The following is a 24,223-nucleotide window of genomic DNA, read 5'->3' as shown; positions in this document are numbered from 1 at the left end:
TGCTTTATAAAGTTTTCCAGGACAACATCTATTTCACAAATCAAACACCCACTGACTTGAACCAAAAGCAACATCTAAGGCAACTGTTGTTAATTACAGGATACTGTTCTCTATCCCTTCCATGTAACTGTTGTTAGTTACAGGATACCTTTCTCTCTCCCTTCCACAGCTCTTTTAAAACCTGAATAGATGCTGCTGCCCAAATCGCAGAAAGGGAAATGCAAACATTTCTCCCCCGGCCCTAAATGCCTAAGTTTTCATTTCAAAGAACTATCCCTTGAAGTTCTATGATCAAGCAGACTCAGTTTCACAAATGTAAACTCAAAAACTATAACTCAGGATTGAAAAAAAATCTAGTTCAAAATATGTAGGCAATAAAGCTCAAAATCTTCTAAGTATCAGACAGTAACTAAGCACCTGCTGCTATGTAGACTGCCATTAGTAATAAACCAGTCTTCCCTCTTAGGTTTCTACCCCTCTTCCTGAACAGCAAAAACAGCTTTAGAGGCCATTATTTCAGGAGGTCAGAGCGCACACTGCACAGCTGAGCTTCAACCTGTGTTCTTGGCTTGTACCTGCCAGCAGAGCAGGATCCCTCCACCATCTCACCACACACCTTCTTAACATGAACGCGGACATGCACATAAATCTAGGACATTCTGAAAGAATGTGAAATACTCAGTCATGAGAAATCTTGTCCATACGGATGGGGGATCTCACAGTAGACAAAGGTCTAGCCCATAATGACTGAAAGCTCATTTGAGAGTTAGGAGGGGAAGAAAAATCTTTCCTATTTAGGTAAACTAGGTGAGATAAAATATTTTTTAGTTAACACACAAAGGCTGCAAGAAATTCTGGAGCCTTTCAACAACAGAAGACAGGAAGGAGGACCGGGCAAGCGGGGAAGAAAGAGACATTCTGCACTCATTTCTGTTTTAAAAGTAGGTTCCAGACAGACAGACTGGCCTCCTAAAAGAACTACCTGGCAGGGCAGTGTGCTGAAGAGCTCTGAGCGAGAAGATGCGCGCTTATTTGAGATGTAATCCCAGGAGCACAGGCAGTCACCTGCAAGGAATCCTGGTTAGAATCTCAGGTAGAACCTGAGGCCCTGCCGGTGGCTGGGAAGCCAATGACCAGGATATGCAATAAGCAAGAGATAGTCACAGAAAGTCAAAGCAAATAATATAAAGACGGCAAATGGAAAAATACGTCCATAAAAGGTCGAATCGGGAGGTGCTGAGAGGGCAGGCACAATCCAGGGAAAGGTTAAGTGGCCTTGCCGTTTCCCAGAACCACATGCTGGCAGACAGCGGAGGCAGAAGCGCCTGCAGTTCTCTGGACGCCTGAAGATCTCTCCAACCCCTTAAAGCCGACAGGACGAAAACCAAACTCCTTGTGTTTCTCCCACACCCCAGCCTCCTCACTCACGCCATCCTCCTAGCCGTTCCCGGGCTCAGCCACCCTCCTGTTCATTTTATTTGAGATGCATTCTCCACAAAAACTTTGAGTAAGAAAAAATAAAGGAATTTGTTTTCAGCTAATTTACGCACTCAAGGGCTTGCTCTCATCTCTCAGTTTTTCTTGGAAAATTTTTGCACAATCCTTCCTTTCCCAACTCACAGGAATGAAATGTGAAAGTAAATGGTTTTGAGTACATTTTAACAATAATCTTCACTTCCTTGTTATCTTCTCTGAAAATCTACCCCTAAAGTCATGCACCGTAACCTTAGTAATTTTTAAATTGGAGAGATTATGTGCCCTAGGGGACCTCTGGCAATATCTGGAGACATTTTTCGTTGCTGTAAATAGGGGAGGTAGCGCCGGGAGCGGTGGCTCATGTCTGTAATCCCAGCACTTTGGGAGGCCAAGGTGGGTGGATCACCTGAGGTCAGGAGTTCGAGACCAGCTTGGCCAACATGGTGAAACCCTGTCTTTACTAAAAATACAAAAAATAGCTGGGCGTGGTGGTGCACGCCTGTAATCCCAGCTACTTGAGAGGCTGAGGCAGGAGAATTGGTTGAACACAGGAAGCAGAGGTTGCAGTGAGTCGACATCAAGCCATTGCACTCCAGCCTGGGCCACAAGAGCAAAACTCCGTCTCAAAAACAAAAAAAAATAGGGGAGATGGTGGTACCGGTCATCTAGTGGGTAGAACTCAGGGAGGTGGCTCAACATCCTACAATGCCCAGGACAGACGCCACAACAAACATCAGCTGGCCCAAAATGTCAACAGTGCCAGGGTTGAAAAAACTCGTTTTAGGAAAAAAGAAAACAAAAGAAACGAAGAAAATGCTTCATAATATAAAATATCCTAATATTCTCTTATGTTACTTTTTTTTATAAGCACAAACAGACAAAGCACACACTGTGTCTTAAAATTCCACATTTAGAGTTAATGAGAACTGATGTTTGTTATATGTCAGGATCTGCAGCCGGGCAGGAGGGAGAGGGCAGGTCAGCTCTGATTGCCTAACATAAACCCCTCGTTACTAAATGGTAACACGACTTTATCTTTGGGCACTGCTCCAGAGTGAAATACCTTACCAATAAACATCAACTCCAGCCTTATTTTTTATTTAATTCTATTTATCTGTTTAGAGACAGGGTCTCACTCTGTCCCCCAGGCTGGAGTAAAGTTGTGCGATTTCTGCTAACTGCAACCTCTCCCAGGTTCAAGGGATTCTTCTGTCTCAGTCTCCCAAGTAGCTGGGACTACAGGCGTGCGCCGCTAGGTCTGGCTAATTTTGGTATTTTGGGGGTTAGAGATGGCGTTTCGCCATGTTGGTTAAACTGGTCTCGAACTCGTAGATTCAAGTGATCCACCCGCCTCAGCCTCCCAAAGTGCTGGGATTACAGGTGTGAGCCACCGTGCTTGGCCCAGCCTCATTTTTTAAAACAGGCCTTTTGATTTTAACATTTTCTGCAAAACCAAAGTCCTCTGATGTAAACTGTGATCCAGCTCAGACCAGGCATCTGTTTTTGTCTCCCTGCTCCCGGACTATGTAAAAAATTCCCATCACTAAACCTTCTCATTATTGGGAGAGGGGCGTGAGCATGCGTTAAGATTCATGATTCAGACTCCCCAAAAGTGGTAAAACACTTCCAGAGGATCTAAGACAACCACCAAAAACGCCCCTTAGCGTGTGCGGCAAAAATTATAATCGAATGCAAATTATCTATCAAAGGAATGTCTTCCTTTAAGTTAACAAACGTTCCCTATTACACCTTCCAAAACTGTTAGGGGCGAGTCCGACAGCAGAACGCACGCTGCTCTGCCTGGCCTCTTCCTGTGTTCTTGCTCGAGCCACACACCGCGGTCTCAGGAGTCAAGCACCGCACCTGGCTGCCAAAGCCAGGAAAAGGTTAATTAACACCGGGCCTCTTCCAGGTGAACGCGATGCGAGTGGATGTGGGCCCCAAGGTCGGCCAGTGGCTGCCAAGGGAAGGGCGGGCCCGGACCACACCCGACCTCCGCACTTGGGGTCCCCTCCGGCGGGATCCGTGGCTCTCGGGGTGGGTGGTCTCCAGCCGGCCACTCCGGGGATGCCGCCGGTCGTGGAAGGACACCCTTCTATTCAAACTCAAGGAAGAAAGGGATCATTTAAATCCCCCGCATAGCTGCGCGCTCTCCCCGGAAGGCTGCTCCAGCACCGCCACAGGGCCCGAGCGCCAGCTCCTGCCTAGTGCACCAGCTCCTGCCTAGTGCGCCCCCGGACCACGTAGCGATGATGCCACCGTGCCCGGGCGCTCCCAGGTGTGCACGCGCAGGTGTGCACGCGCAGGTGTGCGGATTCGGGGAGCGCTCCCAGGTGTGCACGCGCAGGTGTGCGGATTCGGGGAGCGCTCCCAGGTGTACACGCGCAGGTGTATGGACTCGAGGAGACTTCCCAGGTGTACACGAGCAGATGTGCGGACTCGGGGAGCGCTCCCAGGTGTGCGGACTCGGGGTGGTGGGGGGCACCCAGGTGTGCACGTGCAGGACTCGGAAGCGCGCCCAGGCGTACACGCGCAGGTGAGCGAACTCGGGGGGCGGGGGGCGCGCCCAGGCGTACGTATGCGGACTCGGGCCCGCGAAAGACAGGTCATGCCAGTGAACCCCCAAACCCGGCCCACGCTCCCTGCGCCCCAAGCGGCTCATCCCCAACTCACCTCTTCCAGAAATTTGGTCAAATCGTACACCTTGTGGTGCAGGATCAGCCAGGTGCTCTTGCTGTGGTTGTGCTTCTGAATCTCCTCTAGGGTGTAGTACTTCACGGCCTCGTCCGACTGCTCTGCCATCTCGGTTCGCCGCGAGCCAGGCCCAGCACACACAGCCGCGTCGGGTGGAGCAGAGCGCGCGACTCCGCCAGCTCCACCCGGGACATTCCCCGCGCCGGGCACAGCTCCGGGGGCTGGGCGGCCGGCTCAGGGGCGGGGCGCAATAGAAGGACCCCCGACGGTTGGCCGTCATCCTTGTCATTCAAAAGTCCCCGCCTTAGGTCGACCCCCTCCGCCTGCCCAAGCGTGGTCCCGCCCAGTGTGCGGGTGTTAATTGGCTGCCGGAGGTGCCCTTCACAATCTCCCGACCGCCGCGGGGCGCAGAAGGCGGGACAGGACTCCACGGAGTCTGCGCGGAAGGGCGGGACGAACTGTGGCTAGGGTGGAGGTGGGAGGTCGGGGGCGTCCCAGCGGATTAAGCGTGCGAGTGAGCGAGGTGTACCAGCGGGGATGGATGGCAGGTGCAGAGTCCATTGCTTGGGAGGGCGGCGACCTGGGCAGCGAATCGCGGGAGTTTCCTATTCGCAGCAGCCCGAGTCCCAGACGTTAATTTGTAACAAAAGTAGCCATGGCCAAGTCCATAATGGGGGCGTCTCGGGTAGCCCTTCGCATGCAGGCAAGAGATGAAAGCCCCGTGCGCGCTAGAAAACGGTTTCGCAACTGACTTCGGGAAGCAAATGCGCTGCGCCCCAAAAAATAAAGTTGGCGAACTGTGCTTGACCTCGCTGGGGTTTTGGAATCCCTCGTCCTCACAGGAAAAAAATCCAGGGAAATCATCTTTTCTTTAAAAAGCAGAAGTGTCCAAATTATTTCTGTGACTGAAGTAGTTTGGCTGCGGTTGGCCAGTGACGTGGCAAGGCCTTGTTTGTGCATTTAAGCTAAATCAGATTCTCTTCTAGCAGTCTGGAAGAGAACCTCCCCAGAGGGCACCCTCTTTCCCTTCTGACGCAGGGAAAATACCACATATAAAGAGCTACAAATGTTTGAAGGAGGGAAAAAAAAAGAAAAATTCCAGCATGTTAAAATTTGGTATGTTATTTAGGCCCTTTTGAGCAACGGTAGTTAATTACAAAAAGAACCACACTAGAGATTTCACATGTGAGGTCATCCACCCTTCCAGGGACACACAAGGTTCCTACACATAGTAAGTGTCTGACGAATGTGAGCTCCCTTCCCCTTGCTTACCTCTTCCATAGGATAGAATACCTATCCAGAAAAACACAAAACACACACCTCAGGCCTCTGAGCCCAAGCCTGCACATATACATCCAGATGGCCTGAAGCAACTGAAGAATCACAAAAGAAGTGAAAATGCTGAAGCAACTGAAGAATCACAAAAGAAGTGAAAATGACCGGTTCCTGCCTTAACTGATAAGACAATCCCCTGTCCTCCTGCTCATTGCTCTGTGAAAAAGATCCACCTACGACCTCGGTCCTCAGACCAACCAGCCCAAGGAACATCTCACCAATTTTAAATTGGGTAAGCAGCTTCTTTTTACTCTCTTCTCCAACCTCTCTCACTGTCCCTCAACCTCTTTCTCCTTTCAATTTTGGCACCACCCTTCAATTTATCCCTTCCCTTAATTTCAGTTCCTTTCCTTTTCTGGTAGAGACAGAGGAGATGCGTTTTATCCATGAACCCAAAACTCTGGCACTGGTCACAGACTCGAGAAGACAGTATTCCCTTGGTGTTTAATCACTGCAGGGATGCCTGCCTGATTATTCATCCATATTTCAGAGGTATCTGATCACCACAGGGACACCTGCCTTGATCCTTCACCTTGGTGGCAAGCACCACCTCCTTTGGGTGGCAAGTGCCACCCCAACCCTCTGTGTCTCTACTCTCTTTTATGTGGGCTTGCCTCCTTCACTATGGGCAATCTTCCACCCTCCATTCCTCCTCCTCCCTTAGCCTGTGTTCTCAAGAACTTAAAACCTCTTCAACTCTCACCTGACCTAAAATGTAAACACCTTATTTGCTTCTGCAATACCACCTGACCTCAATACAAACTTGACAAAGGTTCCAAATTGCCAGAAAATGGCACTTTCAATTTCTCCACCCTACAAGATCTAGATAATTCTTGTCGTGAAATGGGCAAATGGTCTGAGGTGCCTGATATCCAGGCATTCTTTTACACATCAGTCCCTCCCTAGTCTCTGCTCCCGATGCGACTCATCCCAAATCTTTCTTCTTTCTCTCCTGTCTGTTCCTTCGGTCTCCACCCCAAGCTCTGAGTACTTTGAATACTCCTTTTCTACGGACCCATCCGACTTCTCCCCTCCTCCCCAGGCTGAGCGAGGTCCCAATTCTTCCTCAGCCTCTGCTCCCCGACCCTATAATCCTTCTATCACCTCCCCTCCTCACACCCAGTCCGGCTTACAGTTTCATCCCATGACGAGCCCTCCCCTACCTGCCCAACAATTTCCTCAAAAAGAGGTGGCTGGAGCTAAAGGCATAGTCAAGGTTAATGCTCCTTTTTTCTTTATCTGACCTCTCCCAAAACAGTTAGGCTCTTTTTCATCAAATATAAAACCCCTGCCCAGTTCATGGCCCATTTGGCAACAACACTTAAAGGCTTTACCGACCTAGACCCAGAGGGGCCAGAAGGCCGTCTTATTCTCAGTATGCATTTTATTACCCAACCCGCTCCCGACATTAGAAAAGCTCCAAAAAATAAATTCCAGCCCTCAAACCCCACAACAGGACTTAATTAACCTTGCCTTCAAGGTGTACAATAATAGAGAAGAGTGGCAATTACTTGCCTCCACTGTGAGAGAAACAGCCACATCTCCAGCACACAAGAACTTCAAAACTCCTAAACTGCAGTGGCCAGGCGTTCCTCCAAGACCTCCTCCCCCAGGATCTTGCTTCAAATGCTGAAAATCTGGCCACTGGACCAAGGAGTGCCTGCAGCCTGGGATTCCTCCTAAGTAATGCCCCATCTGTGCGGGACCCCACTGGAAATTGGACTGTCCAACTCGCCTGGCAGCCATTCCCAGAGTCCCTGGAACTCTGGCCCAAGGCTCGCTGACTGACTCCTTCCCAGATCTTTTTGGCTTAGTGGCTGAAGACTGACACTGCCTGATCGCCTTGGAAGCCTCCTGGACCATCACAGATGCTTTAGGTAACTCTTACAGTGGAGGGTAAGTCCGTCCCCTTCTTAATCAATACAGAGGCTACCCACTCCACATTACCTTCTTTTCAAGGGCCTCTTTCCCTTGCCTCCATAACAATTGTGGTTATTGACGGCCGGGCTTCTAAACCTCTTAAAACTTCCCAATTCTGGTACCAACTGGGATAATATTCTTTTATGCACTCCTTTATAGTTATCCCTGCCTGCCTAGTTCCCTTATTAGGTCGAGGCATTTTAACTAAATTATCTGCTTCCCCGAATATTCCTAGGCAACAGCCACACCTCATTGTCACCCTTTTCCCCAGTTCAAAGCCTCCTTCACATCCTCCCCTTGTATCTCCCCACCTTAATCCAGAAGTATGAGACACCTCTACTCCCTCCTTGGCAAGTGATCACGCACCCCTTACCATCCCATTAAAACCTAATCACCCTTACCCCACTCAATGCCAATATCCCATCCTACAGCACGCTTTAAAAGAATTAAAGCCTGTTTTCACTCACCTGTTACAGCATGGCCTTATAAAGCCTATAAACTCTCCTTACAATTCCCCCATTTTGCCCCTCCACAACCCATTAATCTGTTCTGGATCTCAAAGATGCTTTCTTTACTATTCCTTTGCACCCTTCATCCCAGCCTCTCTTCGCTTTTACTTAAACTGACCCTGACACCCATCAGCCTCAGCAACTTACCTGGGCTGTACTGCCACAAAGCTTCAGGGACAGCCCCCGTTACTTCAGTCAAGCCCAAATTTCTTCCTTATCTGTTACCTATCTCAGCATAATTCTTCATAAAAACACATGTGCTCTCCCTGCCTATCGTGTCCGGCTAATCTCCCAAACCCCAACCCCTTCTACAAAACAACAACTCCTTTCCTTCCTAGGCATGGTTAGGCACTTTCACCTTTAGATACCTAGTTTTGCCATCCTAACTAAACCATTCATTCTCCCCATTTCCCCATATTTACCTCTTTCCTATTCCCCACCCAGACCACACTTGGTTTATTGATGATAGTTCTTCCAGGCCCAATCGCCAATCACTGGCAAAGGCAGGCTATGCTATCATGTCTTCCACATCTATTACTGAAGCTACCGCTCTGCCCCACTCCACTACCTCTCAGTAAGCCAAACTCATTGCCTTAACCCGGGCCCTCACTCTTGCAAAGGGACTACATGTGAATATTTACACTGACTCTAAATATACCTTCCATATCCCACCCACCATGCTGTTATATGGGCTGAAAGAGGTTTCCTCACTACGCAAGGGTCCTCCATCATTAATGCCTCTTTAATAAAAACTCCTCTCAAGGCCGCTTTACTTCCAAAGGAAGCTGGAGTCATTCACTGCAAGGGCCATCAAAAGGCATCAGATCCCATTGCTCAGGGCAATGCTTATGCTGATAAGTAGCTAAAGAAGCAGCTAGCATTCCTACTTCTGTCCCTTATGACCAGTTTTTTTCCTCATCAGTCACTGCTACTTACTCTCCCACTGAAGTTTCCACCTATCAATCCGTCCACACTCAAGGTAAATGGTTTTTGGACCAAGGAAAATATCTCCTTCCAGCCTCACAGGCCCATTCTATTCTGTCATCACTTCATAACCTCTTCCATGTAGGTTACAAGCTGCTAGCCTGTCTCTTAGAACCTCTCATTTGCTTTCCATCGTGGAAATCTATCCTCAAGGAAATCGCTTCTCAGTGCTCCATCTGCTATTCTACTCCTCAGGGATTGTTCAGGCCCCCTCCCTTCCCTACACATCAAGCTCGGGGATTTGCCTCTGCCCAGGACTGGCAAATTGACTTTACTCACATGCGCTGAGTCAGGAAACTAAAATACCTCTTGATGTGGGAAGACACTTTCACTGGATAGGTAGAGGCATTTCCCACAGGGTCTGAGAAGGCCACCATGGTCATTTCTTCTCTTCTGTCAGATGTAATTCCTCAGTTTGGCCTTCCCACCCCTATACAGTCTGCTAGCGGACCAGCCTTTATTGGTCAAATCACCCAAGCAATTTCTCAGGCTCTTGGTATTCAGTGGAACCTTCATACCCTTTATCATCCTCAATCTTCAGGAAAGGTAGAACGGACTAATGGTCTTTTAAAGACACACCTCACTAAGCTCAGCCTCCAACTTAAAAAGGACTGGACAGTACTTTTACCTCTTGCTCTTCTCAGAATTAAAGCCTGTCCTCGAGATGCTACAGGGTACAGTCCATTTGAACTTTTATATGGATGCACTTTCTTGCTTGGCCCCAACCTCATCCCAGACACCAGCCTCTAGGTGACTATCTTCCAGTCCTCCAGCAGGCCAGACAGGAAATTCACCAGGCTGCTAATCTTCTCTTGCCTCCTCCAGATTCCCAGCCTTATAAAGACACTCTAGCTGGATGATCAGTTCTTGTTAAGAATCTGATCCGTCAAACTCTACAACCTCGATGGACTGGACTCTACTTAGTCATCTGTAATACCCCAACTGCCGTCCTCCTGCAGGACCCTCCCCATTGGGTTCACCGTTCCAGAAAAAAGCCGTGTCCATTGGACAGCCAGCCTGATCTCTCCTCTTCCTCTTAGAAGTCACAAGTACTCACCCCTACTTCCCTTAAACTCACCCACATTTCTGAAGAACATAGTAACCCTTATGAGCCTAATAAATCCTTTCATTTTGTTAGGTCTATTCTTCCTTACTGCAACAGGGCTTTACGCAGTCACCCCCACTACTTAGACTACATCCCAAAAACTTTTCATCCCTGCTATCTTCTGTCTAGTCATACTCCTATTCTTCGTTTTCACCTATCCATAAATGCCCTGCCCTTGTCTACACTGCCGGCTTATACTTTTTCTCCAAACCATCATAGCTGGTCCTGGTCTTATCCCCTAACCACCACTCTTAACTCCCTCTTGGAATGGATACATGACCTCTGCTGGAAAAGCACACTCCAATTCTTTCACCCACTTTACATTTCCAGTTTTGCCTTACACAAGGTCTCGTCTTCCTTTGTGGCTCCTCCACCTACATGTGTCTACCTGTTAATTAGACAGGCACATGTACACTAGTTTTCCTTACCCCCAAAAATCAATTTGCAAATAAGACTGAACAGCTTCCTGTTCCCCTCATGACACCAACACTTCACTAGTATTTTATTTTGTTTTATTATTAATATAAGAAGACAGGAATAGGCCTTGACTTACTCACTGCTGAAAAAGGAAGACTCTGTATATTTTTAAATGAAGATTGTTGTTTTTACCTAAATCAATCTGGCCTGGTATATGACAACAAAAAAACTCAAGGATAGAGCCCCAAAACTGGCCAACCAAGCAAATAATCATGCTGAACCCTGTTAGGCACTCTCCAATTTGAAGTCCTGGGTTCTCCCAATTCTTAGTCCTTTAATACTTGTTTTTCTCCTCTTATTCAGACCTTGTGTTTTCCGTTTAGTTTCTCAGTTCATACAAAACCATATCCAGGCCATTACCAATCATCCTATATGACAAATGCTCCTTCTGACAACCCCAGAATATCACCCCTTACCATAAAATCTTCCTTCTCCTTAATCTCTCCCACTCTAGGTTCCCATGCCATCCCTAATCCTGCTCGAAGCAGCCCTGAGAAACATCGCCCATTATCTCTCCATACCACCCCCCCAAAATTTTCCCCTCGCCAACACTTCACCACTATCTTGTTTTGTTTTTCTTATTAATATAAGAAGACAGGAATGTCAGGCCTCTGAGCCCAAGCCTGCACATATACATCCAGATGGCCTGAAGCAACTGAAGAATCACTAAAGAAGTGAAAACGGCTGATTCCTGCCTTAACTGATGACATTACCTTGTGAAATTCCTCCTCCTGGCTCAGAAGCTCCCCAACTGAGCACCTTGTGACCCCCGCCCCTGCCCGCAAGAGAACAACCCCCTTTGACTGTAATTTTCCACTACCTACCCAAATCCTATCAAACTGCCCCTGCCCTAACTCCCTTTGCTGACTCTCTTTTCGGACTCAGCCCACCTGCACCCATATGATTAAAAAGCTTTATTGCTCACACAAAGCCTGTTGGTGGTCTCTTCACACAGACGCATGTGACAACATACACACACATTTTTTAAGTATTCCAAAATGATCACATTTTTTTTTTATATCAAGCAAACATTTCCAAGTGTAACGTTTTGTTATTCAGAGATAGTTTTAAGGACTAAGTAGTGTTAAGAAAGTAAATTATTTGTATTATACTAATCAGTCATGGTTCATATACAATATAGAAATATTTTATTTCACGTTAACCAACAAAACTTTGTTGAAATGATTTCCAGTCTTTAATTGTGAAATAATTGTAGGTTCACAGGAAGTTGCAAATATAGTAGAGGTGCTGTGTACCCTTCACCCAGTTTCCCCCAATGGTTACATCTTTTTGTAACTTCAGTACAATATCAAAACCAGGAAATTGGCATTGGTACAATGTATGAGCCCACAGTAGGCCCCTCTTATCCTCAGGGAATAGTTCTAAGACTCCAGTTGATGTTGGAACCCACCAATAGTACCAAACCTGATTGCCACTGTGAAATTTGATCATATAAATTGGGTCATTCTTATCATGCCCAATTAAAATAAAGTCAAGAGGCCGGGGGGAAAAGCACTCAGGAAACATCATATATTATCCTAAGAATGTAGTTCTCTGCAACACTACCCACAGAAACTGGCTACTGTTAACTTAAAACCAGTTTTATCTAATAGCTATTGAAACAACCTGCTTCTACTATAAGACTTTCTACCCACCATCAACACTCACGAATCAGAACTTGCCAGCTCCCCAAAACTTTACTAGTGCTAGTGAACTTTCAGAAAAATACATGTGACTCCTTTTTATAAAACCTCAAACTTTCTCTTTGTTCCTTGGACATAGCAAAGACCACTCGTGTACGCTTGGACTTGCAATTCTTGCTTCCCAAATAAAATGTTTTAGATTCACCTCTGGATTGTATTTGACTTGGACATACTTGGTATCAGAAGTGGGATTCCATAGCTAACTCATCTTGGCTTCAAGGTTTGGATGAGGGAATTTTCCTCTTCATTGAGAGAAGGCAGTCATCTTTCTTGGTAAATATGTACTTTGTTTTCTGTCAGTTCTTGCATTTACTTGGCCTTTGTTTATTAGCACTTGCATCTAATTAGCGAGTGCTAAATCACCTAGATAAATTTAGTTACAAATGGGCTCTCAAAGTTCAACGTCATGGCAAGATTTTTTTTTTTAATTCCACCTGGTAACATGTTTAAACATCACAGAGATCATTCAAACAGTCTAAACTAAAAGACCACAGCTATAAAATCATACACCACAAATAAGACTTAGATTTCAATTGATACCTTGAGGCAAAAAAAAAAAAAAAAAAAATCAGCACTCAAAGATTGTCTAACTACAAAATACTGTCTCAAAGCTAGCTGGGAGGCTTTCCTCTCTGGAGCTTCCCCTCCCCTTCTTACAATTCCTCCTCTTCACCCTTTTGTAACCTAAACTCTCTTTTTCTAAAACACCTAAGTTATTCTGGCATACTAATTATTTAAGTAAAAACACTTGAAACCAGCAGATATAAAATCAAATTGTTTTGACCTTCGTGCTGTTTCTTAAAAGCTAAAGATTAAATTCTCATGTAAAACACTATACTATAAGGAGTGGCAGCATTCTTATCTTCAAGGACAAATATTTGAGAACAAGAAAACACTGTACAGACCTCATTAGAGTAACTCTTATCTCCTACCCCCCCTCACGTAATTCAGACACATTTCCACAGTTATTCTTTGTCCAGTCCACTATATTGGTAACTGCCTCAAACTGCTTTACTAAAAATTGGTTTCACAGCCTTTATAGGACTACAAACAAAAAGTTAAAAGCTTAGCCTTCTCTCATTTTGTCAGAAAATAATTTCAATTCAACTGCTTTTTAAGAAACCAGTATGTATGTTTCACTATCTTATGACTAAAATTCTAAAATAAAATCTGCAAGATCTTTATTTACATGTATGTGTATGTGTTTAGATGTGTTTATGCATATATACATGTATTGTGTGATGTGTTGCATCTACATGATAAAACCTGGTGTAGTCGGCCAGAAATCCCTTAAGGAATTCTATTTAGATAAAATATGTACTCATATGAAATATGTAACAACTCTAAATATTTTTACCTTGCCTTACTTAAACAAATCCTTGATAAATTAATTGGTTTTTAAATTGTTGATAAAAAAATTAGAAAAGTCTTCAAAATTGTCAACATTTTTGGCTGGGTTTACTGGTCATATATCTGCCTCTGCTAGAGTTCTTAAGGTTATAAAGCTATAAACCCAGCCTAAAACAAAATAATGTTTGTGTATGCAGTTCTTTGATTGATAAGGTTTAATATTGTTGATTTAATAAAAACAGCTGTATTTTCTGAGTTATCAACGGGATACCCATGTATTAAACTTTAAGGTTCTACCTTAGGTAAACACTTGATATTAACAGGCTATGAAATTGGTATATAAAAAATAAAATAGTGACTAGCTCTAATATTTTAATTTTCATAAGTAATCTAGGTATAATTACTTAAAAATAAATTAGGTAATCAGAAATGAAATTAACATTTATAAATGAAGCTTCCATGCAATTTAAAATTTTAAAGTTATATTAAGTAACAAATATTAAATGACCAAGTTATATCCAAAACTGAGCCAAACTGGCCAATACATAAAAGTTCTTTCTTGGCTTCTTAAATTTTATACAAAATACTAAATATATTTAGGTCTATTAATCACAATATGAATTTAGGGAAAAATAATTTTGTATGAGAAAAAATCTTAAGTGATACATTTTTGTCCTGAGATACAATAATTAGTCATTCCAAAATTTACAAAAAAGAAAAACTACAAGACTAAGAATGGGGGCTTGGGAAAATAATGTAAGTTCTAAACAAGTTGAAGAGGATTTATAGAAGGTGGGCTTGTGAAGGAAGTTTTATTTGCGATCGGATTGGCTGCGATTAGAAAGAAATTGTTTATGTGTTTTTCTAAAAATTAAACACTGGTGTCAGGAGTTGCTGATACCAGACCAGAGTGTAGTCCTCTGTATTTAAAATAACAAATACTTCCTGAAGTACTGATCTGTCCTTAATAAAACTGCAAGAGGTTTTGATTTTTAATTCTAAAATCTGTTTAACAGCCATGTTCTGAACTGCACAATTTTTGTTTCTGCCATTTCTTCCTAAGCTTTATTTAATTTCTCTAGTTTCAGGTTTAAAATGCTGTCCTTTTCATTGAAAATGGTAATTTCATTTCCTGAGGTAGTTTTCCTTTTTACATTTCTCAGATTCACATCTCAGAGATTCAGCTTTTGCTATATCTCGCTACACATGACTTGTAGGTCCGACATCCCTGCCTTCACCTTTTTCCTCCCCTTGTGAAGGCCTGGGGTAACAATGCTCTTCTCCAACTTTGTTATTAGCTTCTATAACTTTTTTTTTTCCGGTTCTAACTCTGCTTTTTTGGCCTGACACCAAAATATTTATCTAACAGCCTAGAAAAGCAATATTTTCCTTCAGTATAACTTGATTCTGTACTCTTAGCTTTTCTTGATGTATATGAATTGTTATATTCATAACTTTGGACATAGTCTTCATATGTCTGCATCAGGTTTGACTTCCAGGTTATCTAAATGAGCTTCCATAAGGAGAAACACTCACTCTGCAGAAAGTTTTTCTCTACCTTTTTGGTAGTGGGTCCAAGAAAGAAAGATTTCACATTTTGTCAAGATAACTTTCTATGTTGCCTTTATTAGATTTTTTATTACTTAGGAAAACTAAGCTGTAAAAGGGTTAAGGTTTTTATATCTACGTAACTTTCTGGACTGCTTGTAGAGTCTTTTGACTATCATTCTTTTTAAATAAATAACTATTATTTTACAGTGACCTGTTATTCTGTTTTGATCTAGTGTTTTGAGCTTTTTAACATCTTTGAAAAACTTCCCTAAAATCAAATCCTAAATTGAGTCTTTTTGACCTAGAATTAACTTTAGGATTTTTCAGTTGAGCCCATGGAAAGCCTCAAAATCTATAAGTCATCTTGTAGAGATATTAGTTAGGCTTATTTAGTAAACTGTGTAGGAAACATTGTCAAATAAGTGATACGAGATCTTTTAGTTACATTTATGGGTATGTCGTTGATAATCACGTTTCAAAAATTACATAAATTCACAGAAATCTAATAAGTTAGACATATTAGATAGGTTCATCCTGTCACTGAGGAGCAGTTAAGCCTTACTGCATAATGGCTGGTCCCTGATGTTCTCAAAGAAAAATCTTGATCAGAAAAGGGAACTGTGAAAGGTGATCATACAAATTGGGTCATTTCTTATATTCAACAAAAACAAAGTTGAGAGTCCGGGGGAAAAAGCACTCAGAGCACATAATATAATGACATTGCACTAAGAATGTAATTATCTGCCAGGCTGGCTTCAGACATTGCCTGTTGTAATCTGAAATCAGTTTTATCTACTAACTACTGAAACAAACTGCTGCAACTCTAAGACGAGTTTTACCCCACTGTCACTCACCAAACTTTCTAGTGCCAATGAACTTTCAGAATAACACGTAACAGTTCTCCTTTTTATAAAACCTCCAACCTTCTTTGTTCTTCAGACATCCTAAAGACTGAAGACTAAAATAAAATGTTTTGTGTGTGGCCAGAATTGCAATTCTTGCTTCCCAAATAAAGTGTTTTAAATTCAGAGATTCATCTCTATATTTTGACTTCAACATTATCAATAAAAACACGTTTCTGTTCATGTCTTCCACTGAGAAACATAATGCCTTTTGCATCTTAACTAAGCACTTATCACACACTGTGGCCATAACTTTTGCAGTTTTAGGTGCAACGGCAAAACTAACATGAATTTTTCTTTCTTCACAATTGCACAGGTTGAAGATCTTTCTTACTTTAGATCTTAGAAGTCTCAACCTATTTTTTTCTTTCCTTATTAAGTTGAGAACTTTCATTTTTTTCACTTAAAGGAAGCACTTCACAGCTTCTCATTGGCATATCTGAATTGCCAGCATCACTACTCTTGCACTTTGGGGCCATTATTAAGCAAAACAGAGTTCACTGGAACACACAGTGTAACACCGCAACAGTCAATCTGATAGCCAAGAAGGCCACCAAGTGGCTAAGTAATGGGCGTGGAATGCCTACAGTGTGGGCATTCTGGATGAAGGGATGATTCATATGCTGGGATGTGAGGACAAAGCAGGAACGTGCTAGATTTAATCATGTTACTCAGAATGTTGCACAATTTTAAACCTAAGAATTATTTATTTCTAGAAATTTTTACTTAATATTTTTGGACTGTGATTGACAGTTGGTAAATGAAATCACGGAAAATGAAACTGTGGATAAGGAGGACTATGTTAGTTCCATCCTGTCTTAGGACTTCTGTAGATTTGTGGCAACCACCACAAACAAGATACAGACTGTTCTATCACCACAAAGATCTCCCTGTTGCTACCCCCTTATAATTATACCCACCGCCTTTCCCATACCACCCCTAGCCCCTCATAACCAGCAATGTTTCCCATCTATGTAATTTTGTCATTTAAAAAATGTTATATGAATGGAACCATATAAAATATGACCTTTTAGATTGGCTTTTTTCACTTAACATAATGCCTCTGACATCCATCCAAGTTTTTTAATGTATCGATAGTCAGTGCCTTTTCATTACTGAGTATTATTGCATGGTATGGATGCACAAGAGTATCACAGTTTATTTGGCCATTCCCCTATTGAGGGACATTTTGGTTGTTTCCAGTGTTTGGCTATTACAGCAAAGCTGCTATGAACAATTAGTGTATAGGTTTTTGTGTGAACATAAGTTTTTATTTTCTCTAGGATAAATGCCCAGAAGTGTGACTGTTGGGACATATGGTAAGCGTATGTTTAGTTTTTTTGGAAACTGCTAAACAGTCTTCCAGAGTGGTTGTATCATTTTATATTCCTACCAGCAGTGTATGAGAGATGCAATTTTTCCATATCCTCACCAACATCGGTATTGTCACTATTTTTTATTTTCGATTTTCTAATAGGTATGCAGTGATATCTTATTGTGGTTTTAATTTGGGACATCTTTTCATATACCTGTACTTACTTGTTACCTGGATATCCTCTTCGGTGAAAGGTCTTTCCATGTCTTTTGACCATTTTAAAATTTGCCCATTTAAAATTTTTAAAATGTTGAGTTTTGAGAGCTCTTTTTTATACTAGACATGGATCCATTGTTAGATATGTGGTTTGGGAACATTTTATCCCAGTTTGTAGCTTGTATTTTCATCCTCTTACTCTTCCTCAAAGCAAAAGTTTTTAATTTTAAAGAGGTCCAATTTATCACTTTTTTTCTTGTATGCATCGTGTTTTTGGCGTCGTGTCTAAGAACTTTACCAAGCCCTATATTTTCTCCTATGCTATCTTCTAAAAATGTTATAGTATTACATTAATTCTGTAATTTATTTTGAGTCACCTACATTGGGGTTCATTTTTCTTGTATCTAGTTGCTCAAGCACCATTTGTTTCAAAAGACTATCTTTCCTTCATTGAATTGCTTTTGCACCTCTGTCAAAAATTAGTTCATTGTACTTGTATGAAGCTATTTCTGAGTTCTCTATTCTGCTCCATTGATCTATATATCTATCCTTCCACCAATATCATCTAGTCTTCATTAGTGTAGCTAGGCAATAAGTCCTGAAATAAGGTAGAATGATCCTTTCCACTTTTTGTCCAGAATTGTTTTAGCTATTCTAGTTTGTCTTTCCATATACATTTTAGAATAATCTTGTCTGTATCTAATGATGCATTGGAGATTTTGATAGGAATTGCTTTAAACTTGTATGCCAGTTTGGGAAGAACTGCTGTCATTACTACATTGACTTTTCTAATCCATGCATACAGAATCTCTCTCTACTTATTTAGAAATCTCTCTTAATATTTTTATTAGCATTCTGTAATTTCAGCATATAAATCCGGTACATGTTTTGTTAGGCTTACAGCTAAACATTTCTTTTTTTGAGTAACTCTAAATGGTATTGTAGTTTTTGTTTCTATGAGTTCACTGATAATATATAAAAATATAATTGATTTTTCTGTTTGTCTTATACCCTGCAACCTTGCTGAACTCAGTTTTTTTGTAAATTTCTTGGCATTTTCTACATAGATCGTTACGTCACCTATAAATGATGTGTGCCTTTTGTTTACTTTTCTTGTCTTTTCACACAGGCTAGACCATCCAATACTAAGTTAAAGAGCACTGGTGAATGTACACCCTTGTCTTATTCTTGTTCTTAAACAGAAACTATTCAGTCTCTCACCAGTAAGTATAATGTTGTATGTCTTTCTAGGTGCTGTTTATGAAACTGAGGAAGCTCTCCACTGTACTCAGTTTTCTGAGAGTTTTTATCATAAATGGGTGTGAATTTTATCTAATTATTTTTCTGTATCACTCAATGTTGTTTCTTCTAGACTTTCATATGATGGAATACATTTATTGATTTTCACATATTCAAATGGCCTTGTCTCTCTGGAATAAAGCCCACTTGTTTATGGTGTATAATTCTTCTCATATATCGCCGAATTCCATTTTTAATGTTTTGTTAAGAATTTTTGTGTCTATACTTATGAGAGATATTGGTGTATAGTTTTCTTTTTATGTACTGTAATGGTCTGGTTTTGATGTTAGATTAATAGTGACTTCAGAGAATAAATTGGGACCTTCTTTTCTATTTTTTCTGTTTTTCTGAAAAAGAATTTGTGAAATTAATGTTAGACTTCTTTAAAGGTTTGGTAGAATTCTCCAGTGAGACCATATGGGTCTAGAGATTTCTTTTTGAGATTTTAAGCTATCAATTAAGTTTCTTTAATAGTTACAGGACTATTCAAATTACCCATTTCCTATGGGGTGTGTTGTAACAGTTGATACTCTTTCAGAGAATTGGTCTGCTTCATTGAAGTTCTCAAGTCTATGTGTGTGGAGTTGTTTGTAGTAGTCCTTTATTATCCTCTTCATGTCTGCAGCATCTGTAATGGTATCTTCAGTTTAATTCCTGATATTTGTAATTTGTGACTTTTGTCTTTTTATTTCTTTGTCAACATTTCCGGAGGTTTACTGATCTTTTAAAAGGGACAGTTTTTCGTTTCACTGATTTTTTCTATTGTTTTTCTTTCTTCAATTTCATTAACTTTCTGCTTTTTTCTTTATTACTTCCTTCCTTCTGCTTGTTTTGGGTTTACTTTTCTCTTTTTCTCTAGTTTCTTGAAGTAGGAGTTTAGATTATTGATTTGAGATTCTTCAACATGATCCCATAGTTCCACATCTAACGTTCCCTTTTCAGGAAACCAAGGACAGTGTTCTTCCACTGCCCTGAATAGGGTGACCATATTTTCCATGGGCACCCGAGCTCCTCCCTGTTTTAACAGGAGTTTAATATAGCAGAGATGGCGTAATGTTTAGACTTCATGTGACCCATAGTTACCCCAGACAATACACAGATAACTCACCAATCATTAGGGAGCTGAACAAGCATTTCTGTGGACCCAACCGATGAACGTTTCTACGCACCTACCAAAAGGAATCGGGTTCCCACAAGCACTTAGGAAAACGAAAACCACGTTGGCGTGCCAGATATGGGGGGAACCCGCCCCCAGTATTTCAACGTACGTTCTTTCTATTTTCCATAAGTGTCGGCTGGCTGAGAAATAAAGAGAGACAGTACAAAGAGAGGAGTTTTACAGCTGGGCCGCCAGGGGTGACATCACATGTCGGTAGGACCATGCTGCCCACCTGAGTCTCAGACCAGCAAGTTTTTATTAAGGATTTCAAAAGGGGAAGGGGTGTAAAAACAGGGAGTAGGTACGAAGATCACATGCTTCAAAGGGCAAAAAGCAGAACCACTAATAAGGGTCTAACAAAACCTAAGTGTCCATCAACAGATGAATAAAGAAAATGTGGTGCATATACACAATGGAGTACTATTCAGCCACAAAATGAATGAGATCCTGTCATTTGCAATAACATGGATGAAAATGGAGGTCCTTAAGTGAAATAAGCCAGTCACAGAAAGACAAACTTCACATGTTCTTAGTTAATTGTGGGAGCTAAAAATTTAGAACAACTGAATTCATGGAGACAGATAGGATAGTGATGGTTACCAGAGGCTGGAAAGGGTAATAACAGGGAGCAGGGGAAAGTGGGGATGGTTAATGGGTACAAAAACAATAGAAAGAATGAATAAGACCTAGTATGTGTTAGCACAACAGGGTGACTATAGTAAAAAATAATTTAATTGTACATTTAACAATAACTAAAAGAGTGTAATTGAATTGTTTGTAACACAAAAGGTAAATACTTGAGGGGACAGACACCCATTCACCCTGATGTGATTATTACACATTGCAAGCCTATATCAAAATATCTCATGGAACCCATAAATATATACATCTTCTATGTACCCCCCAAAATTAAAAATGAAACATTAAAAAAATAAATTTTAGCTTGTGCTATTATTATTATTACTCAGAAGATTTCCTTATTCTCAAACAAAGATGAAGAAGCATCCTATTTGGCAGTTAGTCCAATGTGAAGTTAATCTAGGGGCAAATTTAGAGACAAACATAACAGAGAAAGGAACACAAATATTTATAGACTCCTCCTGACTTTTCCTGCAGTAAAGACAGTTTTATACATATTTAGAAAACCAATACTACTCCTAAAGTTCCTCAGGTAAAAATATAAAGTAAAAAGCACTCATTATTCTCTTCTACTATAATAGCAAAAAATAGCATTTTTACTTTTTAAATTATGTTTTCTAATTCCTTCCATCACTCATCCACAAGACCTACTTGAGCAGATCTTTCCTGCCCAAATAGTTATAGTTATATCAACAGTATAGTTATATTAACAATAGAGAGCTGGTTCCCTCAGCAAATGAGCACTTCTATGCAAATGAAATCTTTAAATATCTACACAGATCATCTGTAGTATATCCATGTCTTTTAAATATCATGTTAGCACAGGTTAATTTTTTCCTTCCAAAAATATTTCTATTTCTAGTAGATACACCATATTTAGTTGATTTCTAAACAATTCCCTCTTAGCAGTAATTCCCAAACTTCACTAAATGTTTAAAGTTTTTATTCATTTTAAAATAAAGCATTTATGACTCGAAGTTGTTTTTCCCTCATGTACATTAATAACCCACCAGCATGTCTGCTGAGAGCCTCTGATCACTTGGATTGCTGAGGCAGAACAAGGAGCAGAAAGCAACGGATAATATCTCACCATAAACCCAAAACAAATGTCTGAATTTCATTGCTGACATAGTGGAATTTTCCTCAGTAACTTCAATGACAGGTTAATTATGTAGGGCATCTTACCGTAAATATGTCCTTAGACACATTTTTCTTGTAGGTCATCTTTAAGTAGGAGAAGGCCAATAAGGACAGTAAATGTTTAATTGTAGGACATGGTTGAAATATAAAATTTATTTTTTAAATCTTTTTGTCTCCAGCATAAATTGAACAAGGGTAAAATGGTAAAAAGGAAATTCCAGATATCATGTTTAACTTTGTAAAGTGGGCCAGGCGCGGTGGCTCACGCCTGTAATCCCAGCACTTTGGGAGGCCGAGGCGGGCGGATCACAAGGTCAGGAGATCAAGACCATCCTGGCTAACATGGTGAAACCCCGTCTCTACTAAAAATACAAAAAATTAGCCGGGCGCAGTGGCGGGCGCCTGTAGTCTCAGCTACTCGGGAGGCTGAGGCAGGAGAGTGGCGTGAATCTGGGAGGCGGAGCTTGCAGTGAGCCGAGATCGCGGCCACTGCACTCCAGCCTGGGGGACAGAGCGAGACTCCGTCTCAAAACAAAACAAAACAAAAAGGTGTCCAGGATTCTACACAGTTCCATGTAATAGTTGATGCTGCCATTGTCATAAGGTCACTGTATTAATTTGTTCTCACACTGCTCTGAAGATACTACCTGAGACTGGGTAATTTATAAAGAAAAAAAAGGTTTAATTACTCAGTTCTGCATGGCTAGGGAAGCCGTGGGAAACTTACAATCATGACAGAAGGCACCTCTTCACAGGGTGGCAGGAGAGAGAAGAAGCAAGCAAGAGAGGAACTATCAAACACTTATAAATACATCAGATGTCGTGAGAACTCACTCGCTATCATGAGAACAGCATGAAGGAACTGCCCCCATGATCCAATTACCACCAGGTCTCTCCCTCAACACTTGGGGATTACAATTCAAGGTGAGATTTGGGTGGGGACACAAAGGTTAACCTTATCAGTGATCCAAGTCAGAAGCTTGGGAATAATCCACATCATCATCAAAATTGAATTCATCACCAAGTCCTATAGATTTTACCTGTTAAACATCTCTCCAATCAGTGCTCTTCTCTTTATTCTTACAATCTTTGCTCCAGATCTTCCTTCCAGGATTACCTGCATACCCTGCATTCAATAACTTCAATTATTCTCACCTGTAGTCCTGACCTCTTCAGATCCATCCTCCATACAGGACTGGACTCAAAATTAAAATCTGATCATATCACAATTTGCCTAAGACTTTCCCATGTCTCTTGATAACCAAAATCCAAATTGCTTACCACAACATACAAGATCACTCAAAATCTGGTACCTGCCTATCTCTCTAGCTTTATCCTTTGTCATTTCTGCCTCACACCTTAGAACCCAGCAAGAATTCGCTATTTTTAGTTCTCCACACAGCACACTTTCCTCACTTCCATACCATTGCTCAAGTCCTCTCCCTTGCCAGAGTACTCTCTTTACCTCCTTTCTCTCACTTTCTCTGTATTGGCCAAGGGCTGAGGACTCTTTATGACTCAGCTTAGGAGTCATTTCCTGGAGGAGGCATGTGCTGACCACACCCTTCCCTCCCATTAGGTGCCCTCTCAGTGCTTCCTTGATTCTTTGGTCACATCACACACACCAACTACATCGTCCATCTACATGGCTGTCTCTCTCGTTGGGCCATGGGTTCTTCGGGACAATGATGGTTAATCACATTGCTATCTCCAGCACCTAGCACAGTGCCTAGCACTCAGCAGATGTTCAATAAATGTTTTTGAATGAATAAGGGCGTAAATGTGATCCAGAAGATAGATTTTAAGTACATGGAAAATCATAATTACATTGTAACCACACTGAGAAATGTGGATTTACTTACTTATGTATCACTAGCAAGAGTACCAGCAAAGTTTTAAATTTTTTTCCATGACCTCTACTAAAGCTGAAATACTGTTTTATTTCTTTTCCAGTATAGAAAACAGGGAAAGGGAGGCTAACATCAGCAGCAGCGTGAAAATAGTTTACAACGAAAATGTGTGCTGTAATCAACTTGGACTGATTAAGTCCAAGTCTGAGATGCTTGATAAGTAACAACTGGAACAATGGAGACAGCAATGGCATTTTCATACCCTATGCTGCTGGGAGTCACATGTCAGATACACAGCTATCTACCTTGATAAAAATGGTCTAGGAACTCTAAGGTTGATTCTAGAAGAAACTAAACCCTGGACGTTAGTGTCCAAGTATGCAACTGCATCCCTTGGATCCTTCTTTCCCTCAATTCCCTCAGTGATTACCAATATCACTCCTTGCCACCCACCACTACTCTTCTCTTTTCATTACTGTGGCACAAGTGGGGATGCATAGCCTTTACTTTGCTTTCTTATAGCACTGTCAGAATATTCAAGCGAACTTCGCTAAAGGATAGCAAAAAAGGAATTATGCATAAAGTACAATGATTCTGTT

At 41.6% G+C, this 24,223-nt stretch overlaps 1 protein-coding gene across 1 annotated transcript in view; it reads right to left on the bottom strand.

The window, feature by feature from the left end:
- The window catches only part of LOC105536506 (cytochrome b5), a 41,783-nt gene extending 37,412 nt beyond the window's left edge, over nucleotides 1-4,371 (bottom strand). Inside the window, 1 exon segment of the mRNA XM_011975894.1 lies at nucleotides 4,150-4,371. Within this exon segment, the coding sequence (XP_011831284.1) occupies nucleotides 4,150-4,278 (129 nt within the window). The 5' untranslated portion in view covers nucleotides 4,279-4,371.
- Nucleotides 4,372-24,223: the final 19,852 nt, after the last annotated feature.

The sequence above is a fragment of the Mandrillus leucophaeus genome, unplaced genomic scaffold (genome assembly GCF_000951045.1).
Source record: "Mandrillus leucophaeus isolate KB7577 unplaced genomic scaffold, Mleu.le_1.0 Scaffold16, whole genome shotgun sequence".
In the NCBI taxonomy this organism is placed as follows: Eukaryota; Metazoa; Chordata; class Mammalia; order Primates; family Cercopithecidae; genus Mandrillus; species Mandrillus leucophaeus.
Note: the sequence above shows the minus strand (reverse complement) of the source record. Positions and strands in the feature narration are given on the sequence as shown.